At 36.2% G+C, this 17,306-nt stretch overlaps 1 protein-coding gene across 3 annotated transcripts in view; it reads right to left on the reverse strand.

Moving 5' to 3' along the window:
- Positions 1-3,997: 3,997 nt before the first annotated feature.
- CUL4B (cullin 4B) overlaps positions 3,998-17,306 on the reverse strand; it is a 34,754-nt gene continuing 21,445 nt past the window's right edge. For 2 of the 3 annotated variants that reach the window (XM_020284915.2, XM_075999548.1), the window contains 8 exons: positions 16,588-16,698; positions 16,046-16,131; positions 14,831-14,938; positions 13,522-13,635; positions 12,027-12,132; positions 10,753-10,925; positions 8,661-8,813; positions 3,998-6,255 (listed from right to left, as the gene is read on the reverse strand). In XM_020284915.2, coding sequence (XP_020140504.1) covers positions 6,160-6,255; positions 8,661-8,813; positions 10,753-10,925; positions 12,027-12,132; positions 13,522-13,635; positions 14,831-14,938; positions 16,046-16,131; positions 16,588-16,698 — 947 coding nt within the window. In that variant the 3' untranslated portion in view covers positions 3,998-6,159. Of the gene's footprint in view, positions 6,256-8,660; positions 8,814-10,752; positions 10,926-12,026; positions 12,133-13,521; positions 13,636-14,830; positions 14,939-16,039; positions 16,132-16,587; positions 16,699-17,306 lie in introns of all 3 variants that reach the window. The other variant, XM_012738972.2, reaches the window with a different exon arrangement.

The following is a 17,306-nucleotide window of genomic DNA, read 5'->3' on the forward strand; positions in this document are numbered from 1 at the left end:
CACCATGACCAAATGAGATTTACGCAAAGAATGTAAGAGTGGTTCAACATATAAAAACAAATCAATGTAATACACATGAACAGAATGAATAAAAAACATGATTATCTCAATTGATACAGAAAAAGCATTTGATAAAATCCAACACCCTTTAATGATAAAAACATCCAGAAAACTAGGAATGAAAGGAAACTTCCTCAATACAATAAAGGGCATTTATGAAACAACCACAGCTAACATCATACTCAATGGAGAAAGACTGAAAGCTTTCCCCCTAAGACAAGGATGCTCACATAAGCATCTTCTATTCAGCATTGTATTGCATGCTCCAGCCAGAGAAATGAGGCAAGGAAAAGAAATAAAACTCACCCAAATTGGAAAGGAAGAAGTAAACTATACTTCTTGGCAAGAACACTGTATATAGAAAACACATAAAAATACATGAAAATAGGCTGGGCGTGGTGGCTTGTGCCTGTAATCCTAGCACTCTGGGAGGCCAATGCAGGTGGATTGTTTGGACTCAAGGGTTCGAGATCAGCCTGAGCAAGAGCAAGACCCCGTCTCTGCTAAAAATAGAAACAAATTAGCTGGACAACTAAAAATATATCGAAAAAATTAGCTGGGCATGGTGGTGCATGCCTGTAGTCCCAGCTACTTGGGAGGTTGAGGCAGAAGGATTGCTTGAGCCCAGGAGTTTGAGGTTGGTGTGAACTAGGCTGATGCCACGGCATTCTAGCCTGGACAAGCGAGTGAGACTGTGACTCAAAAAAATAAAATAAAATAAATCCATGAAAATATATTAGAGCTGATAAATCCAGCACAAATGCAGGATACATGACCAAGATGCAAAAATTAGTGGCACATAGTTATATACACTGGCAATGAACGTGAAAAGTAAAGTCAGAAAATAATTGCACTTAGGCTGGGCGCAGTGGCTCACGCCTGTAATCCTAACACTCTGAGAGGCTGAGGCGGGCGGATTGCTCGAGGTCAGGAGTTCGAAACCAGCCTGAGCAAGAGTGAGACCTCATCTCTACTAAAAATAGAAAAATTAATTGGCCAACTAATATATATAGAAAAAATTAGCCAGGCATGGTGGCACATGCCTGTAGTCCCACCTACTAGGGAGGCTAAATAGCATCAAAAATAAAACATTTAGGAATATATTTAACCAGGGAGATATAAGACTTGTGCGCAGAAAAGTACACTTTACTGAAGGAATATTTTCTTTTATAATTATTTTTAGAGACAGGGTCTTGCTATGTTTCTCAGGCTGGTCTTGAACTCCTAGGCTCAAGCAATCCTCCCACCTCAGCTTCCTAAATAGCTGGGATTGTAGACACGTGCCACAGTGCTCAGATGAAAGAAACTTTAAAAAGACCTAAAAGTAGAAAGACTTCTTGTGTTCATGGATCTTAATATTTGCTAAGATGACAATACTGCCCAAAGCAATCTATAGATTCAATGTAATCCCTATCAAAATCTCAATGGCCCTTTTTGCAGAAATGGAAAAGCTGATCCTAAAATTCATATGGAATTTTAAGGGGCTCAAGTAGTTAAAACAATCTTGTAAAAGAGGAAAGCTGAAGATTCACATTTCCTGATTTCAAAATTTACTAAGAAGCTACAGTACTCAAAACAGTATAGTGCTAGCATAATAACTAACATACAGAATAGAGTCCAGAAATAAACTCATATCGCTATGGTCAATTTATTTTTGACAAGGGTGACAAAATTATTCAAGATCTTGAAAGAAGGCCAGGTACAGTGGCTCATGCCTGTAATCCTAGCACTCTGGGAGGCTGAGGCGGGAGGAGCACGCAAGGCCAGGAGTTCGAAACCAGCATGAGCAAGAGTAAGACCCCGTCTCTACTAAAAATAGAAAGAAAGTAATTGGCCAACTAAAAATATATCGAAAAAATTAGCCGGGTATGGTGGCATATGCCTGTAGTCCCAACTACTGGGGAGGCTGAGGCAGAAGGATTGCTTGAGCCCAGGAGTTTGAGGTTGCTGTGAGCTAGGCTGACGCCACGGCACTCTAGCCTCTAGCCTGGGGAACAGAGTGAGACTGTCTCAAAAAAAAAAAATCTTGAAAGATAGTTCAAAAACAAGTAAAAAGAGAAAAAAATGGCCAAAGGATGTGAAGACGTTTTCTTCAAATGACCAACAAGCACATGAGGATGCTCAACGTCATTAGTCATTATACGGAATTCAAAACCACAATGAACTATTTCACACCCACTAGGATGACTGAAATAATATTTAAAAACCCCCAAAAAGGCAAGTGTTGATGAGGGTAATTGAGGAGAAATTGGAAAACCTGTATGCTGCTGGTGGGACTACAAAATGGTGTAGCTGCTATGGAAAACATTTTGGTGGTTCCTCAGTAAGTTATTAATAAACACAGAACTACCATATAAGCCAGAAATTTTACTCCTGGGTATATTTCCAAAACATTGTAAAACCGGGACTGCAACAGATATTTGTATACAAATCTTCATAGCTGCATTATGCACAATAGTGAAGAAATAGAAACAACCCAAATGTCTAAAAAGTGATGAATGGATAAACAAAATATGGCATATACATACTATTATTCAGCCATAAAAAGGAATGAAGTACTGATACATACTACAACATAGATGAACCTTTAAAACATCATGCTAAGTGAAAATAAACCAGACACAAAAGGTCACATGATTTCTTTGCTATGAAATACCCAGAATAAGAAAATCCAGAGACAAAAAGCAGATTAGTGGTTTCCAGAGGCTGGGTAAAAGGGCAATGGGAAATGACTGCTTAATGGTACCCAATTTCCTTTTGGATTGATGAAAATGTTGTGGAACTACATAATGGTGATCATTGCACAATATTGCTAAACGTCTGAATTGTACACTTTAAAATGGTTAGAATGGTAAATTTCATGTACTCCACCAAAATAAAAAAATTAAAAGGTTCTACCAAAGAAAGGTTTTTTTCTTTTTTACTATGCTAGACCATAACTTCTAAGGATTGCTAAATATAAAAGTATGTGTCTATTCGAAAGAATAAATATCCTTTCTTTCTAATAGCAAGGTGGAAAAGGAAAAGAATTGAACAAAGCATTAGATATGAACCAAGTGTTTCCACGTGAGCAAATCTGTTCATTATTCAAATGGAAAGCAAAATATTTTTGTTAAGCAACTGAAAAAATATTCACTAATGAAGCATTAGCAAAGATACCATTTTATAAAGCATAATTATGCAACTTCCCATCAGTACTGCTTTTTTCTTTTTAATGAACAATTTGTTTTGGCCATTTTATGTAAATGAGAGAACAGAATATAACACTCCTGCTATTCACAGCATTAAACACAGTGATCATAAAAACAAAAACCAGCTAATTTAAAAGGATTTACGGACACTAAGATTAAAAGATAAACTTCTCAAACATTTAGACACAGATGCCCAACTAGAATAAACTGATTTCCTGAACTGTACACTCACATACACAGTAAAAATTTTAAGACTATGGCTAGATATCATGTTAAGACCATTCAGTAGGCTCAGCAACTGAGTATAAAAACCTTTGAGGAACAAACATCTTACTGTGACAGTATTTTGCTTGGGACTCAAACTATTAACAGAAAAGGTATATCAAGTGCCATAAGTAAAATAAGGGTAGTTAATTTTTATTCTCCCTGCTCAACTCAAATCTTGACTTGTTTCATATTGTCTATTTGACTCTGAGGATGTGAATGAAACAGACTTGCTTTTTCTAAAATGATATTTAAGAATAATTACCCACCTTGAAGATTCCTGCGAATTTTACCCTTGTTGCCATACCCTTCCCCACACTCCTCCATCATTACGACAAAACCACCCCCAAAATAAAAATAATACAAAAAAATAACAAAATTGACAAATGTGAATTCATTAAAAGAAATCATTGGGAAGATTTTAAGTCCTATGGTTTTATAACTTTCTTACAATATTTGAATTTTAAAGATCTTCTCCAGGAGCCTTTTTTAAATAAAAGTTTTATTGGAGAAAAATAGAACCACCACGTACACAGGGAAAAGAGCACAAAAATTCAACTGATACAGAACTGAAAGTCACAATTATCCAATGTAGTTTGCGATTACTTTTCAATTTCTCAAACAGCTCCCCTCAACTTGTTTTTTAATAGTCTTGCTAATTTTTCAGCTGAAACAGAATCAAGTTTTCAAAAAATTATGAGTCTCAGGGAGGGGACCCACTTTCAAGATAATGAAGGTGACATCAAGAGTCTCCTCCTAACAGGACCAACTCTACCTAAAAATTGCTTAAGAGTAACTATTGAGTCTTTTGTAATAGTCTACATATCTCAGAGACCATCAGGGATGAGTTAGAACACTGATGTAGATGGTCCAGTATGGAGAGGGTAAACAAAATAGTTGAATTTCCTTGTCAGATGGGCTCATGTAAGGAAATCAGGGAGTAGCTGAGAAAACACAGGGGCAATGGCTGCTCAAAAAAGAATTAGGAAGTAATTCTAAATACCACATATAGTTAGACAACAGTGTGCAAGTTGATGCATTTAGAAAGAAACAGGCAACTTTTTAAAATAGCTGGCCACAGGTCTTTGATAAGAAAACAATCAATAGTAGAAACAAGAGCCAAAAGTCTCCACAATTGGAGATTCAGACCTCCTAGATATTCTTCCCAATGGCTCTAACAGGCAAGGAAGTATGCTGTTGCAAAAAGCATTAAGGTAGTTCTGATTTTTAAAAATAAAAAAACCAAAAGTTTTTGCTTCTCCTCCATGATCAATTCCCTTCAAAGCTTCAAGGAAATACAAACAAGGAAGCAAAATAAAAACAAAATACCACTGATGGTAAAGAGAAGCCTTTTACTCACATTATTAATTTGAAAACAATATTTTTGCCATTTTCTATGTATGAACAATCCTGGGACTCCCCTGAAAAGTAGATGTCCAGTGGCTAAGACACCTCTGAACTTCAAGCAATTTTGAAAAGAAGATCAGCATGACATAGAATTTCAAATTCCCAAATAGGAGGTATATGGGGAAAAATGAGGGAGGACCTTTTTGTCTAGGGTTTTAGGAAGGTAAAATGAAGATGAGAGGAAAGGCTTATTTATAAAAAAAGAGTTAGGATGCTTCCAAAAAAACTTTGGTAAATAGGAATGCTAAATCCTAGGAAGCCTGTAACAATCTACAATTGGTCCAAGTTAAAGACAAAATGTCCAAACAACATTTAAAGTCTAAAGTATGTTGAAAACTAGGTGGTGAGTTTTTGTTCCTGTAATGACTTATAAAACAAGTTGATATTGGTCTCTTTTGCATTTTCTTATTGTATTCATTTTTAATATAAAGAAAGAGTTGGATTTTCTCTCTCCTATGATGTTCCTGTAGTACAACTGATCAGCAATTTTCTATTTTAGCTATTTTTGTAAGTACTTATTAATCAGCACAGTAAACTCAGGGGATAAGCCCTATATGCACATCCCATACTCATAAATGGAAAATTTTAGGATGTGAATATATAAGATATTATGTAAGCAACTGTCTCCTTACTTGAAAACTTGTTTCCAAATAAGTTTTGTTTTAAAAAAAACAAAAAACATCCCTTTCAGTGTAACAGAACATTACCTAATAAAATATCAATAGCTATGACAACTTATTTTTCATTTCAAGGGAAATCACAAAACAGGTGAACAACCAAGTCAAGGGTGGTTTTTCTATTTGATAAATACATCCAGAACTCTGTACAGTAAATAAAGTTTGCATGCAGTTTAAGTATTTTTAAATGACATTTTAAGCAAATAAACCTTTTGCTTCATAATTAATGGTGTATAAGAACCCCCCCCTTTTAATAGCCATAGGGACGTCTTCCCCAGTTCCAAAGAGGAATCATGAAGACCAGGTACTTTCTTAAGTGTTTTCTGCACATCATACTAAATAACATGCAAAGAGTTCAAAAACATTCTTCTTAAAGGTAAGTATTACTCTTTAAAATGGGCATGTTAACCACTGAGAAAAAGTCCACTCAACTATTTCCATTAATTACACTGCTTCATTTGGTCATCGGTAGTATAAAAGAAGTCAAATAATATAAGATCAACAGGTTAGTTTATCCACTGGCTAATGCATATGACACCGAATGCTCCAAGGCCAACATTCTATGCAATATAGTTGTACTGATTTGGATTTTCTTTATCTCTTTCCATGTAGTCCCGGTCAATTAAAGATTCTATTCTCTTCTTCAAATCAGCAGGCTGTAAGAGAAAGCAAATTTTCAATGCAAAGTTCATAGTGGTTGGCTTAAGCCCACTTACCAACACCCCATTAAAAAGAGAACAGTTTTGGGTCACTGGTTTTCTCAATTTTTATTTATTTAAATCTCTTTAACTTTTTAGAGACAAGGATAATGAAAATCAATAAACCATGTTAATAAATGTTCTTATACAGGTTGATAGTACCTTATCTGAAAATGCTTGGGACCAGAAGTGTTTTGGACTTTTTTCAGATTTTGGAATATTTGCATAGACATAAAGAGGTATCTTGGGGATGGGACCCAAGTCTAAACATGAAATTCATTTATGTTTCGCATACAACTTATACACATAGCCTGAAGGTAATTTTATACCTTTGGTGTTTGAAACAATGTTTTGACTGCAACCCATCACATGAGGTCAGATGTGGAATTTTCCACTTGTGGCATCATGTTGTCACTCAAAAAGTTTCAAATTCTAGAGCATTTTGGATTTTCAGATTAGGGATGTTCAACCTGTATGATAATACTATACATATGCTATACTGTCATTCCCTTGCAAAATTGTTATGTAATACATTCTATTACTTTTCTGTTTTAAAGAGGTCTTCCAAGAAGCAGCTACCCCCAGCATGGTTAAATATAAAAGACTTAAATTTATCACATCTTCACTTGAGAAACACATTATAGTTTAGCAAAACAGAATGCTATTTAGTTTTGCCAAGACAGTTTGAGAAGATAAGAACATATTTACTTTGGGCAAAACCTAGGTGGTTTCAATTTTATAAATTAAATTTAAAAATGTATTGTGGAAATCACTATTTAAAGAATACTACACAAATGGCTTGATAAATGATGTATCATCTCATAATTTAGATCTTCATATTTTGGGTTTAATGTAAGATTTAACTGTTATCTACTTTAAGTGATAAATCATCAAGAAAACTTGTAGCTTGTCTTCATGATTGCCATTCTGAGCTCTTGGATGACAAAATTCCACTATATGTCTTGTGTATCCAGCCTGTAAAAAGAATATAATCTTATTTGCCAATAGGAAGTTTTCCAAAATATGTAAAATGACCACTTGATCAAAAGGAGAAAAAAAAAAGTAGTTTGATGAGGAAGCGAAAATTTCAGCCACAATTTTATCCAGTAATCCCAAGGTTTGAAAATCAAATGACTTTCTCTTAATTATGGTGAAAGACCTAGAACCTTGACACAATATTTATTGTAGTGATCCCTCAACTTCCCTAGCACCAGTGATCTCTCTGGCTGGAGGAGAAATGATTGTTAGGCAGAGCATGAGGGAGAGAGCATGGTAATGAGGAGGCAGTAGTAGGTTTGGAGCAGCAAAAAAGCTTGCCTTCTTACAACTAATACCTATTGAGTGCTTATTATATGCCAGGTCCAGTGTTAAGTTTTTACATTTATGATCTCAGTTAAGCCTTTCAATAATCCTACGAGTACTATTATCTATCTCCATTTTACAAAAATGAAACAAGCTCAGCAAGGTGAAGTAATTCACCAAAGTCCAAAGTTCATAAGAATCCTAACAGCCAGGAGTTTATCCAAACTGTACTGAATATTTATCATCACAAGGGTTTGGGTATCTCCTAAAACTTGGAAAATAGTCCAGTACAACATTACATTGTCTAAGTGTCTTTATTATTGGGCATTTACACTGGAATACTTCCATTTAATGATCAGTTTCAGTTTATCAGAACTATTGCTGAACTTTTCAAAAAGATGCTTTAATGATGACCAGTTATCTGTACAGTTTTTTTTTTATTATTATTATTTCGGCTTATTATGGGGGTACAGATTTTAAGGTTTCAATAAATGCCCATTTCCCCCCTAGTTTTTAAATAAACAATTATATAAGCAAACCAAACAGAAGATTCAACTCAATCTATTTATTTATTTATTTATTTTTTTAAAGCCAGTCAAATTTAGCAGTGGGGGGTTGAATACCAACTTTAGTGACACTAATGTGAATAAGTTCTGATAACCCACTACCATCGGACCAGCCTCAACTCAATCTAAAATAACCAAATCTGTCAAATACCATAGTATTTCAAGGAGAAAAGAAGTAAATAAAACAAAAAAGAAGCTCAAAAGAAATACAGTGAATGAACTTGAAAATTTCAAGGACGCATTTAGCAGTTAAACTTTCAGGTATAGGAGCTTTTATACATTGTTTTCTTCTTTTGTCACAGCTGTTCACAAATGCCAACAAAGATTTTTGTGAGTTTTTTTTAAGAATCATACACACAATCACAGGAAATTAAAACTTTTATCTCTCTGAATGGTCTTGAGGATTTAAACTATGTTTGTAAGATCTGTGCCTGGAAATCTAATGTATTCTCTTTTATTTATAACAAGCCCAATAGGAAAAACAGAAGTACCTACCTTTACTGGAAATTTCAATTGGTTGTACACTTCTGAAACAAGGAGATTGTGGCTAAGTGTCTTTCTCATCTTCATAATTCGAACAATTGCAGCATCAATTTGATACTGTCTGTCTTGAAATACTCTTTCTGTAGTGCTTGCTTGTTCCTCAACCTAACAAAAAAGTTTCATACTTAAGAATTGTACCACAAACAAAACTTGACTGTTTTTACACAAATTGTAGATTCTAGGGTCATGATAATATTATTGCTTTAAAAGTACTGAATTACATAAATGGGACCTTAACAAACACAGAAAATAACAGAAAAAAATCCTACAAACATAACTCCTTTCTGTTCTAATTACACTACCCTGTACCAATGAAGTAATGTCAATATCAGCGAACAGAAAAACACTATCTTTAACTGACTTTCTGGAAGTAGAGATGGTTGACGTGGAATTTACGATGTTCTTTTTTTTTTTTCCCTGTCCTTAAATATCTTCTAAATGCGTGTATCAGTTACAAGGGGTTTTTGACCAGATTTCTGTATAACAATAGTTTATCTATAAAGTGAATGACTCCGACTCAAAGCATGGTACTAACTAAACAAACTAGAGTCAAACTCTTTAAAAATTAATTTTTATTTTGTAATATATAAACCAGAAATGCATAGTACTTACATTCTTTCAAAACCTACAGAAATTTAGGTTTTTAGGAGTTAGCTCTCCAATCTTGATGCTGAAGTAAAATGTTAATCTTTTAGTAACTAACCCAAAAGAACAGTTTGGGCTTTGTGCAGCAGTTTCTTTCTGGAATGGCATAAATGTTTTAAAAGGACATAGTAATCTTTTAAGGGAATATCATGCCTTTGATGTGTATGGGAAAAAGATAGGAATTTGTTTGAAGATACTGACCCTTGTCCCACATAAAAACTTTTTCTCAAGTATCGCATTAAATCTCACTGGAATTGAAACCAACTGGTTTCAGGATGCTACAGTTGGTTTCCTTAATAAAAGTCTCTTACAAATTCAAATGGCAAAGACAAAATATTTACCCTCACTGTTAATCAAAGAAATACTAAATAATCATTTGGATTTTTCACCAAGCAAGTCTTTTTTAAAAGAAAATATAACCTAACCTAAGAAGTGTTAAATAAAAAAATGTATATATATAACCATTAGTGCCAGTTAGGGCACAGTAAGATAGGCACTCAATATGCTGTGGGCCAGAGTATAAATTGGTCCATCCTTTCTGGAACACAATATGGCATTATGTACTAAGACTTTTAAAATGTTCATAGCCTTTGACCTAAAAACCCTACTTCAATGAATTTATCGTTAAGAGGAGAGATCAGAGAGATTAAGATTTAGGTACAAAGATGTTTCTTGCAGTTTTATTTACAATACTAAAAAATAATTAATTTAATTGCCCAGCAATGAACAGCTGTTGAATAAATTATAACAGCCATGTAAAAGAATATGATGTAGCCATTTGCCATTTTTGAAGTTATTAATATTTAATGGCATGGAAAAGTTCTACGGATTGAATTTTTTTTTTTTTTTTTGAGACAGAGTCTCACTCTGTTGCCTGGGCTAGAGTGCCATGGCATCAGCCTAGCCCATAGCAACCTCAAATTCCTGAGCTCAAGCGATCCTTCTGCCCCAGCCTCCAGAGTAGCTGGGACTACAGGCATGCGCCACCATGCCTGGCTACATTTTTCTACATATTTTTAGTTGTCCGGCTAATTTCTATTTTTAGTAGAGATGGGGGTCTCACTCTTGCTCAGGCTGGTCTCGAACTCCTGAGCTCAAACAATCCTCCTGCCTTGGCCTCCCAGAGTGCTAGGATTCCAGGTGTGAGCCACCATGCCCAGCCAGAATTGAATATTAAATGAAAACATTAGAATATAAAACTATGTTGAATATCAACCTAATCATGTCCACCCCCTCCAAAACCCCAAATCAAATACTGAAATATATTAAGTTAGATAAAGGCACAGAAAAATGTTAATGGTAGTGGTAATATTATGGGTATAAAATCTTCTTTATACATTTCTATTATGAACATACATAATTCTGGTGTATGAGGACTAGGAGAAAGTAAAAGAAATACCGTTTCTTTCATTTGGATTTGATTAATCTTTATCCTGAAAAGTTTGTGTTTGAAATCATCATTACAAATGAACTTGTCACCATCTTCGATATCTTTGCCCTTTGGATTTTTCGCCAGAACTCTAGCTTTGCCACAGGCTAATGACTGTAGTGTCCTCCTTAACTCTCCATCCTCTGAAGAACAAATAGAGGTTTAGTTATTTGTTATCAGCTTATCAGCTTGAACTAGTACATTCAACCTCAATCTAGCTTCTACTCTATCCCTATATTAAAACTGTTTCTTTTTCCCCCAAGGTCACCAACAACTTTCTCTTTGTTCTATCCAATGGCTTTTTTACTAGTCATCTTCGAGAGATGTCAATTATTACTTCATGTAGATAACTGCCAAATCTTCTGAAATGACATTTCTATCCTGTCTCACATTTAAAGGACACCTCCCTCTAGCTATTCTTCTATCATCAACTCTACTTATGTCCAGAATTATAGTCATCATTTTTTGCATACAACTGTGTCCTCTTTCCAATTGTTAGTGGTGATACTACCAACCTAGTCTGGTGACTGTAAATCACCTTTTTACTCTTCTTTCTCCGCCAGCCTCCATGTAGTATCTAGTACTTGCTTCCTTAGAGATGCCTTTTCTCCATTTTCATGGTCTCATTCTAGTCTAACTCCTTTATCACTTTAAGCCTGAATTATCCCAATAGCTTCAGAACTGGGATATCTTCACCCTTCAAATTGCCCTGTATATTGATTTCAGGTTAAGTTGTCCAATTATTTCTATTATGTCAAACATTTGAGATCCTACAATGTAGGTTTCATTTGCTAGATTTATCAGATTCTCCTTGATCCAGCCCTATCCATCTTACCTATCTAATGTTGTAGCTCATTATTCCATGCTATAATTAAGCTATTCATGATTCCTGCCCACGCTGCCCATTCGTACCTCCAAGCTTTTTCTTGCAATATTTCCCCTTGCTGCATATGCCTTCTCCCTGACCGAAACTTGGTGGCCCAGCTCAAGTCCCACTTCCTTCATGTGGGCTTTCCCAATTGTGCCAGTCAGTGATTTCTTGCTTTGCTTAACTCCCAAGACACTTCTAGTCAGCACCACAAACTGGTATTTATTGGTTCTGAAATTACTTCAAGTGTCATTTTCCCCTTTCCCCATGGTTATATTAAGAGTGCTGAGGTGAGGAATTGTTCCATTGTATTTCCCAGAGCTCTTAACACAGTGGTGTACACACAGTGGACACTTAATAATGCTTCGACACAAACCTATTCCAGTAGCCTGCTTGATCTCTTCTAAACTGAACTCTTCTCCCTCATTAAACATTAGCAGCACCAGTGTTTGAAAAAGAGAGACCTGGAGTTCTTTTTTACCCTGTTGGAGAAATAGTAGTGTTTAGCCATCACTTTAAAAAAAAAAAAAAAAAAACACGTGAAAAATTTATCAAATAACTAATCTCTCATAGGAAAAGCATTTTTCAATTAGTGGATTTATAAACATGGATTAACATTATCCAGAAAAGCCACCTGAGATAGTAATACTATATGTTTGGTGTAGGGTTTAGGTATGAACCTACCTAGAAGGGGGAAAATATTAGTCGACCTTTTAACAGGTCTTTGCCCAGGCTAGAGTGAGTGCCGTAGCATCAGCCTAGCTCACAGCAACCTCAATCTCCTGGGATCAAGGGATTCTCCTGCCTCAGGCTCTTGAGTAGCTGGGACTACAGGCATGCGCCACCATACCTGGCTAATTTTTCTATATATTTTTAGTTGTCTGGCTAATTTCTTTCTATTTATAGTAGAGACAGGGTCTCGCTCTTGCTCAGGCTGGTTTCGAACTCCTGACCTCGAGCAATCTGCCTGCCTCGGCCTCCCAGAGTGCTAGGATTATAGGCGTGAGCCTCCACGCCTGGCCTAACAGGTCTTTTTTAAGCCTTATAATTAAAATAAAACAACAAAGTAATGAAAATGAATAACTCAGCCCTATGTGTCATTACAGATATTCATCACAAGCACCAAGAAATCACTATTTCAAATGCATTTTCAACTTATTTGATTCAGATTAGCCATGAAAAGCTGCAGGAGTTTCTTGAAATTAGATATGGGAGCTGTTCCCCTTAACTCCCCCCTCTATTCTCTAGCTCCCAGCAACAAGATTTCTGTTAAGATGTGGCAATGTGAATTCTGTATCCACAGGTGCGGAAAGAGAGGAAAAGTTTACTGCTTTAGGTTTCCATAGGAGGGCCAAATCTTAAAATATACACAAAGCTGAGACAAGCTATCAGTGTTGTTGTGCAGATATTTATTAGGATACATTTATAAAACAGCTTAAACCTTCAAGTTTTTTTTTTGTTTGTTTGTTTGTTTTGAGACAGAGTCTCACTTTGTTGCCCAGGCTAGAGTGAGTGCCATGATGTCCTATCTCACAGCGACCTCAATCTCCTGGGCTCAAGCAATCCTACTGCCTCAGCCTCCCGAGTAGCTGGACTACAGGCAAGTGCCACCATGCCTGGCTAATTTTTTCTATATATATTTTTAGTTGGTCAATTAATTTCTTTGTATTTTTAGTAGAGACAGGGTCTCGCTCCTGCTCAAGCTGGTTTTGAACTCCTGCCCTTGAGCAATCTGCCCGTCTCAGCCTCCCAGAGTGCTAGGATTACAGGCGTGAGCCACCACGCCTGGCCAACCTTCAAGTTAAGAGAGATGACCTCAATATTATAGATAAAGAGGATGAAAACTGAAAGTTTTGGCAACATCCACTTACCTCTTTAAATTCTGCTTTTAGCACACAGTGTCCTAGGGTTGATTGCCATTGAAGTTTCCTGCCACTGTGTTTGCCTAGGTAAAATGTCTTAAAAATCTCCTGAAGTTTTACCATCTAAAGTAAATAAAATAAAGCTTTAATTAAGCTCTGCATTCAATACCATATTCACCACTCTTTATACTTATGCGTAATACTTTATGGAAGTTTTTTTGTTTTTTTTTTGTTTTTTTTTTTTTGAGACAGAGTCTCGCTTTGTTTTCCAGACTAGAGTGAGTGCCGTGGCGTCAGCCTAGCTCACAGCAACCTCAAACTCCTGGGCTCAAGCGATCCTCCTGCCTCAGCCTCCCGAGTAGCTGGGACTACAGGCATGCGCCACCATGCCCGGCTAATTTTTTTATATATATATCAGTTGGCCAATTAATTTCTTTCTATTTATAGTAGAGACGGGGTCTCGCTCTTGCTCAGGCTGGTTTTGAACTCCTGACCTTGAGCAATCCGCCCGCCTCGGCCTCTCAAGAGCTAGGATTACAGGCGTGAGCCACAGCGCCCGGCCTTTATGGAAGTTTTTAAGACTATATCCAATGGGTCAATCGATCACTTTGATGTAAAATATCTCCCAACCACCAAATCTAATGGCATTTATCAGTCTTTATATTCTGCCTCATTTAATCATCCCCTCTTTTGAAACAGTCACATCCAGGGGCTTTTGTGCCTCTGTATTATGCTAGCTTTTTCATCTCACTGTTGCTTCTGCATTGGTTTCCTTTGTAGGTTCCTCTTCCTGCCATCTGCCCAACGTGAGCCTTTTCTAAAGTTCTGCCCCTGCCCTTTTTTCTTCCTCTTCTCTGTATTTTCCCTCTTCTTGAGGGAGACCTACTCCCTGCATTTCCATGGAGGATTCTCAATATCTATCCCTGTAGCCGTAACCCCTTTTCTAGGCACTGTTGGTCCTGAGCTAGATGTTTCCCCAGGCGTTAGAATGGATTTACTCAAGCACCCATCTTTCAGCTATTCCACTTCTGGATGAAATATGGGCAAGAATTTTTAATAGCTAGTCAGAGAGGTATAATCTGGGGAGATGAAAGAGCAGTCAGGGAAATTGACCCTGAACCCAGAAACTTGGCATTATCAGCTACGTACTAAACTGGACTTGGAAATATAAGTACAAGAGTAAAATATTAAATAGTTGGCATTTGGTGTATGTTTACCAACATAAGTTTTTAAAAGGTATCTATTTTTAAATGACAAGTAAAATAGAAATGCCATGATTTCTATTCCTATAACTCAGGTCCTAAATAGTAACTCTTACCTCTGGTGGTAAATGGACTTCCATAGGCACATATGTTGGCCAATAACCCATTGTCAGGATATTCACAGTTAATTCAATATTCCCAGGTACATTCTGATTCTGCATATACTGTAAGAAAACCAAGACATACACTGAGATCTTAAAACTGCACATATTTCATGTCATAATAAACCCATTTTAAAAGTTACCCATTATACAACTGCATGCAAATACTGACCATCCTTAAGATAAAAGGCAACAATTTAAAGGATTTTAAATGAAGCCTACACAAAATGCACTATATGAAAGTGCACAGCTTAACATTATGATACAATTGCATACAAGGATCACATGATCTCATTATAGGCATTATGAAGTTAAATAATTTCTCACATATAGCTAAGCTGTTCTAGGATCTCTTCTCCATTCTTTTCCCCAAGACCACCTGCAGTCCTCACCTTTGGAGACCCCTATTTGGCTTTAACACCTTGTAGCAACCCCATTCCTCACCCCACCAGCCAGCCCAAGTCTCCAGCTTTTCACTTGCTCCACTGCCTGTTTGCAGGGGGTGACCTGAAGTAGGGAAGGAAGAAGAAGGGGGGAAGGGCAAAGCAGGTAAACTCTATTCTGTAGCTACTATAGGATCCATGATCCTACTATCCCTAATCTTTGCCTGAGTCTTTCACTTTCATTTCCCACCTTAGCAAGATAGTGGTAAAGAAGTCACTACTAAAACCCTAAGAAAGGAAAATTTAATTTGCTATCACTACCACCTATGTTCTTAAATATTTTAAAACTACTTTCTACCTACATCTTCTAAACTATGGATCTAAATTTTGATTGCCAATGTTCCCTGAGGCTTTATACAAGCACTTTATCATCTCACCTCCCTCCCCCTCATAAGCTCTGAACGTGCAAATCACCAAACGATTAGATGTTGAGGAAAGTCCTGTTCCCACTATCTAGCTACAGCTCTTCTTGTGCTGACTTCAGTTCAATACATTTTATTTCTATGTTTGTGTTATTTTGAGTGTTTATTAAAAAATCCTAAAGTAGGTCAAATATACTTACATTTCATTATTTTTTTTTCCTGTACCGTGAACACCATCTGAGTTGCTATGAAGTATTTACAAAAAAACGTGTTTCTATTTATCCTCTTCAGCACAAACCACAGCAAGGAGTTAACTAAATATGACTGAGTTCGAGGAATTAAGTAAGAGTTTAACTCACTTTTACCTGTTTGAACTGAATCATGATGTCTTTAGAAAGTTCCATGTCTTTAAACATTCCTTCAAGTTTGCTGGTGAAAGCAGCTCCGCATTCTATTAAAGATGTTTGTACATTTATAATATTTTAAGGTGGTAAAAACATAGAATTTAAAATGGAAAACATGAAATATAAAACTTACTTTAGCATGAAATATGATCTGTAGCTACACATAAAAATAAAAAGAAATCCTTACCCCAAAGGGTATGCCCCACTAATTCACAGTCAAATTCTTTAATCCTGTAGTAACCTTATCTACTATTTAAGCATAAGATAAATGGGAAATTTTATATAAATAATAAAAACAAGAACAACGCTTTATTTTTTAAAAAACTGCAACAGCTCTGGACATGTACAATAGGTTGGAAACCACATGAGTGTGTCAATTTTATGTTTTCATCCCATGTACATACACATGATTGATAAAAGAGGAAATCATTTGAAAGTAAAAATTAAGCTAACATTTTCCCTCAGAAATCAAAGAAAACAAACAGAAAGAATGACAAACATACCATGTTTGAGTTTGGACAGCATTGATTTTTCAGCATCTACAGATGCACTCTTCCCAACTAACAAGCGCTTGGCTAAATCTTTCTTATAGAAGGCCTCAAAAACATCCTTGCCTATGTTAAATAAAAAATATGACACTCATAATATTCTAATAAAAAGTTCTGACAAACTACATTAAAGTGCTTAATAAATCATACCATTGCTTCAAAGTTACTTTACACATTTTATCCAAATTTGTTAAATGCAAGAAATATTAGAGGTCCATTTTTTTTGTGCCAGACATTTCAAAAGGTCTTTATTATAAAAGAAAAAAAATTAAGACTGCATTAACTTTTCTTTCTTTCTATTTTAGACAGAGTCTCACTCCACTGCCCGGGCTAGAGTGCTGTGGCGTCAGCCTCGCTTACAGTAACCTCAAACTCCTGGGCTCCAGCAATCCTTCTGCCTCAGCCTCCCCAGTAGCTGGGACTACAGGCATGTGCCACCATGCCCGGCTAATTTTTTCTATATATTTTTAGTTGGCCAATTAATTTCTTTCTATTTTTAGTAAAGACGGGGTCTTGCTCTTGCTCAGGTTAGTTTTGAACTCCTGACCTTGAGCTATCCTCCCTCCTCGGCCTCCCAGAGTGCTAGGATTACAGCCATGAACCACTGCACCTGACCACTGCATTAACTTTTCTTAAGAAAAGCTTTAGTCAACTGGTAGCTTTGGCACCAATAT

This window comes from Microcebus murinus, chromosome X, assembly GCF_040939455.1.
Source record: "Microcebus murinus isolate Inina chromosome X, M.murinus_Inina_mat1.0, whole genome shotgun sequence".
Taxonomy (NCBI): Eukaryota; Metazoa; Chordata; class Mammalia; order Primates; family Cheirogaleidae; genus Microcebus; species Microcebus murinus.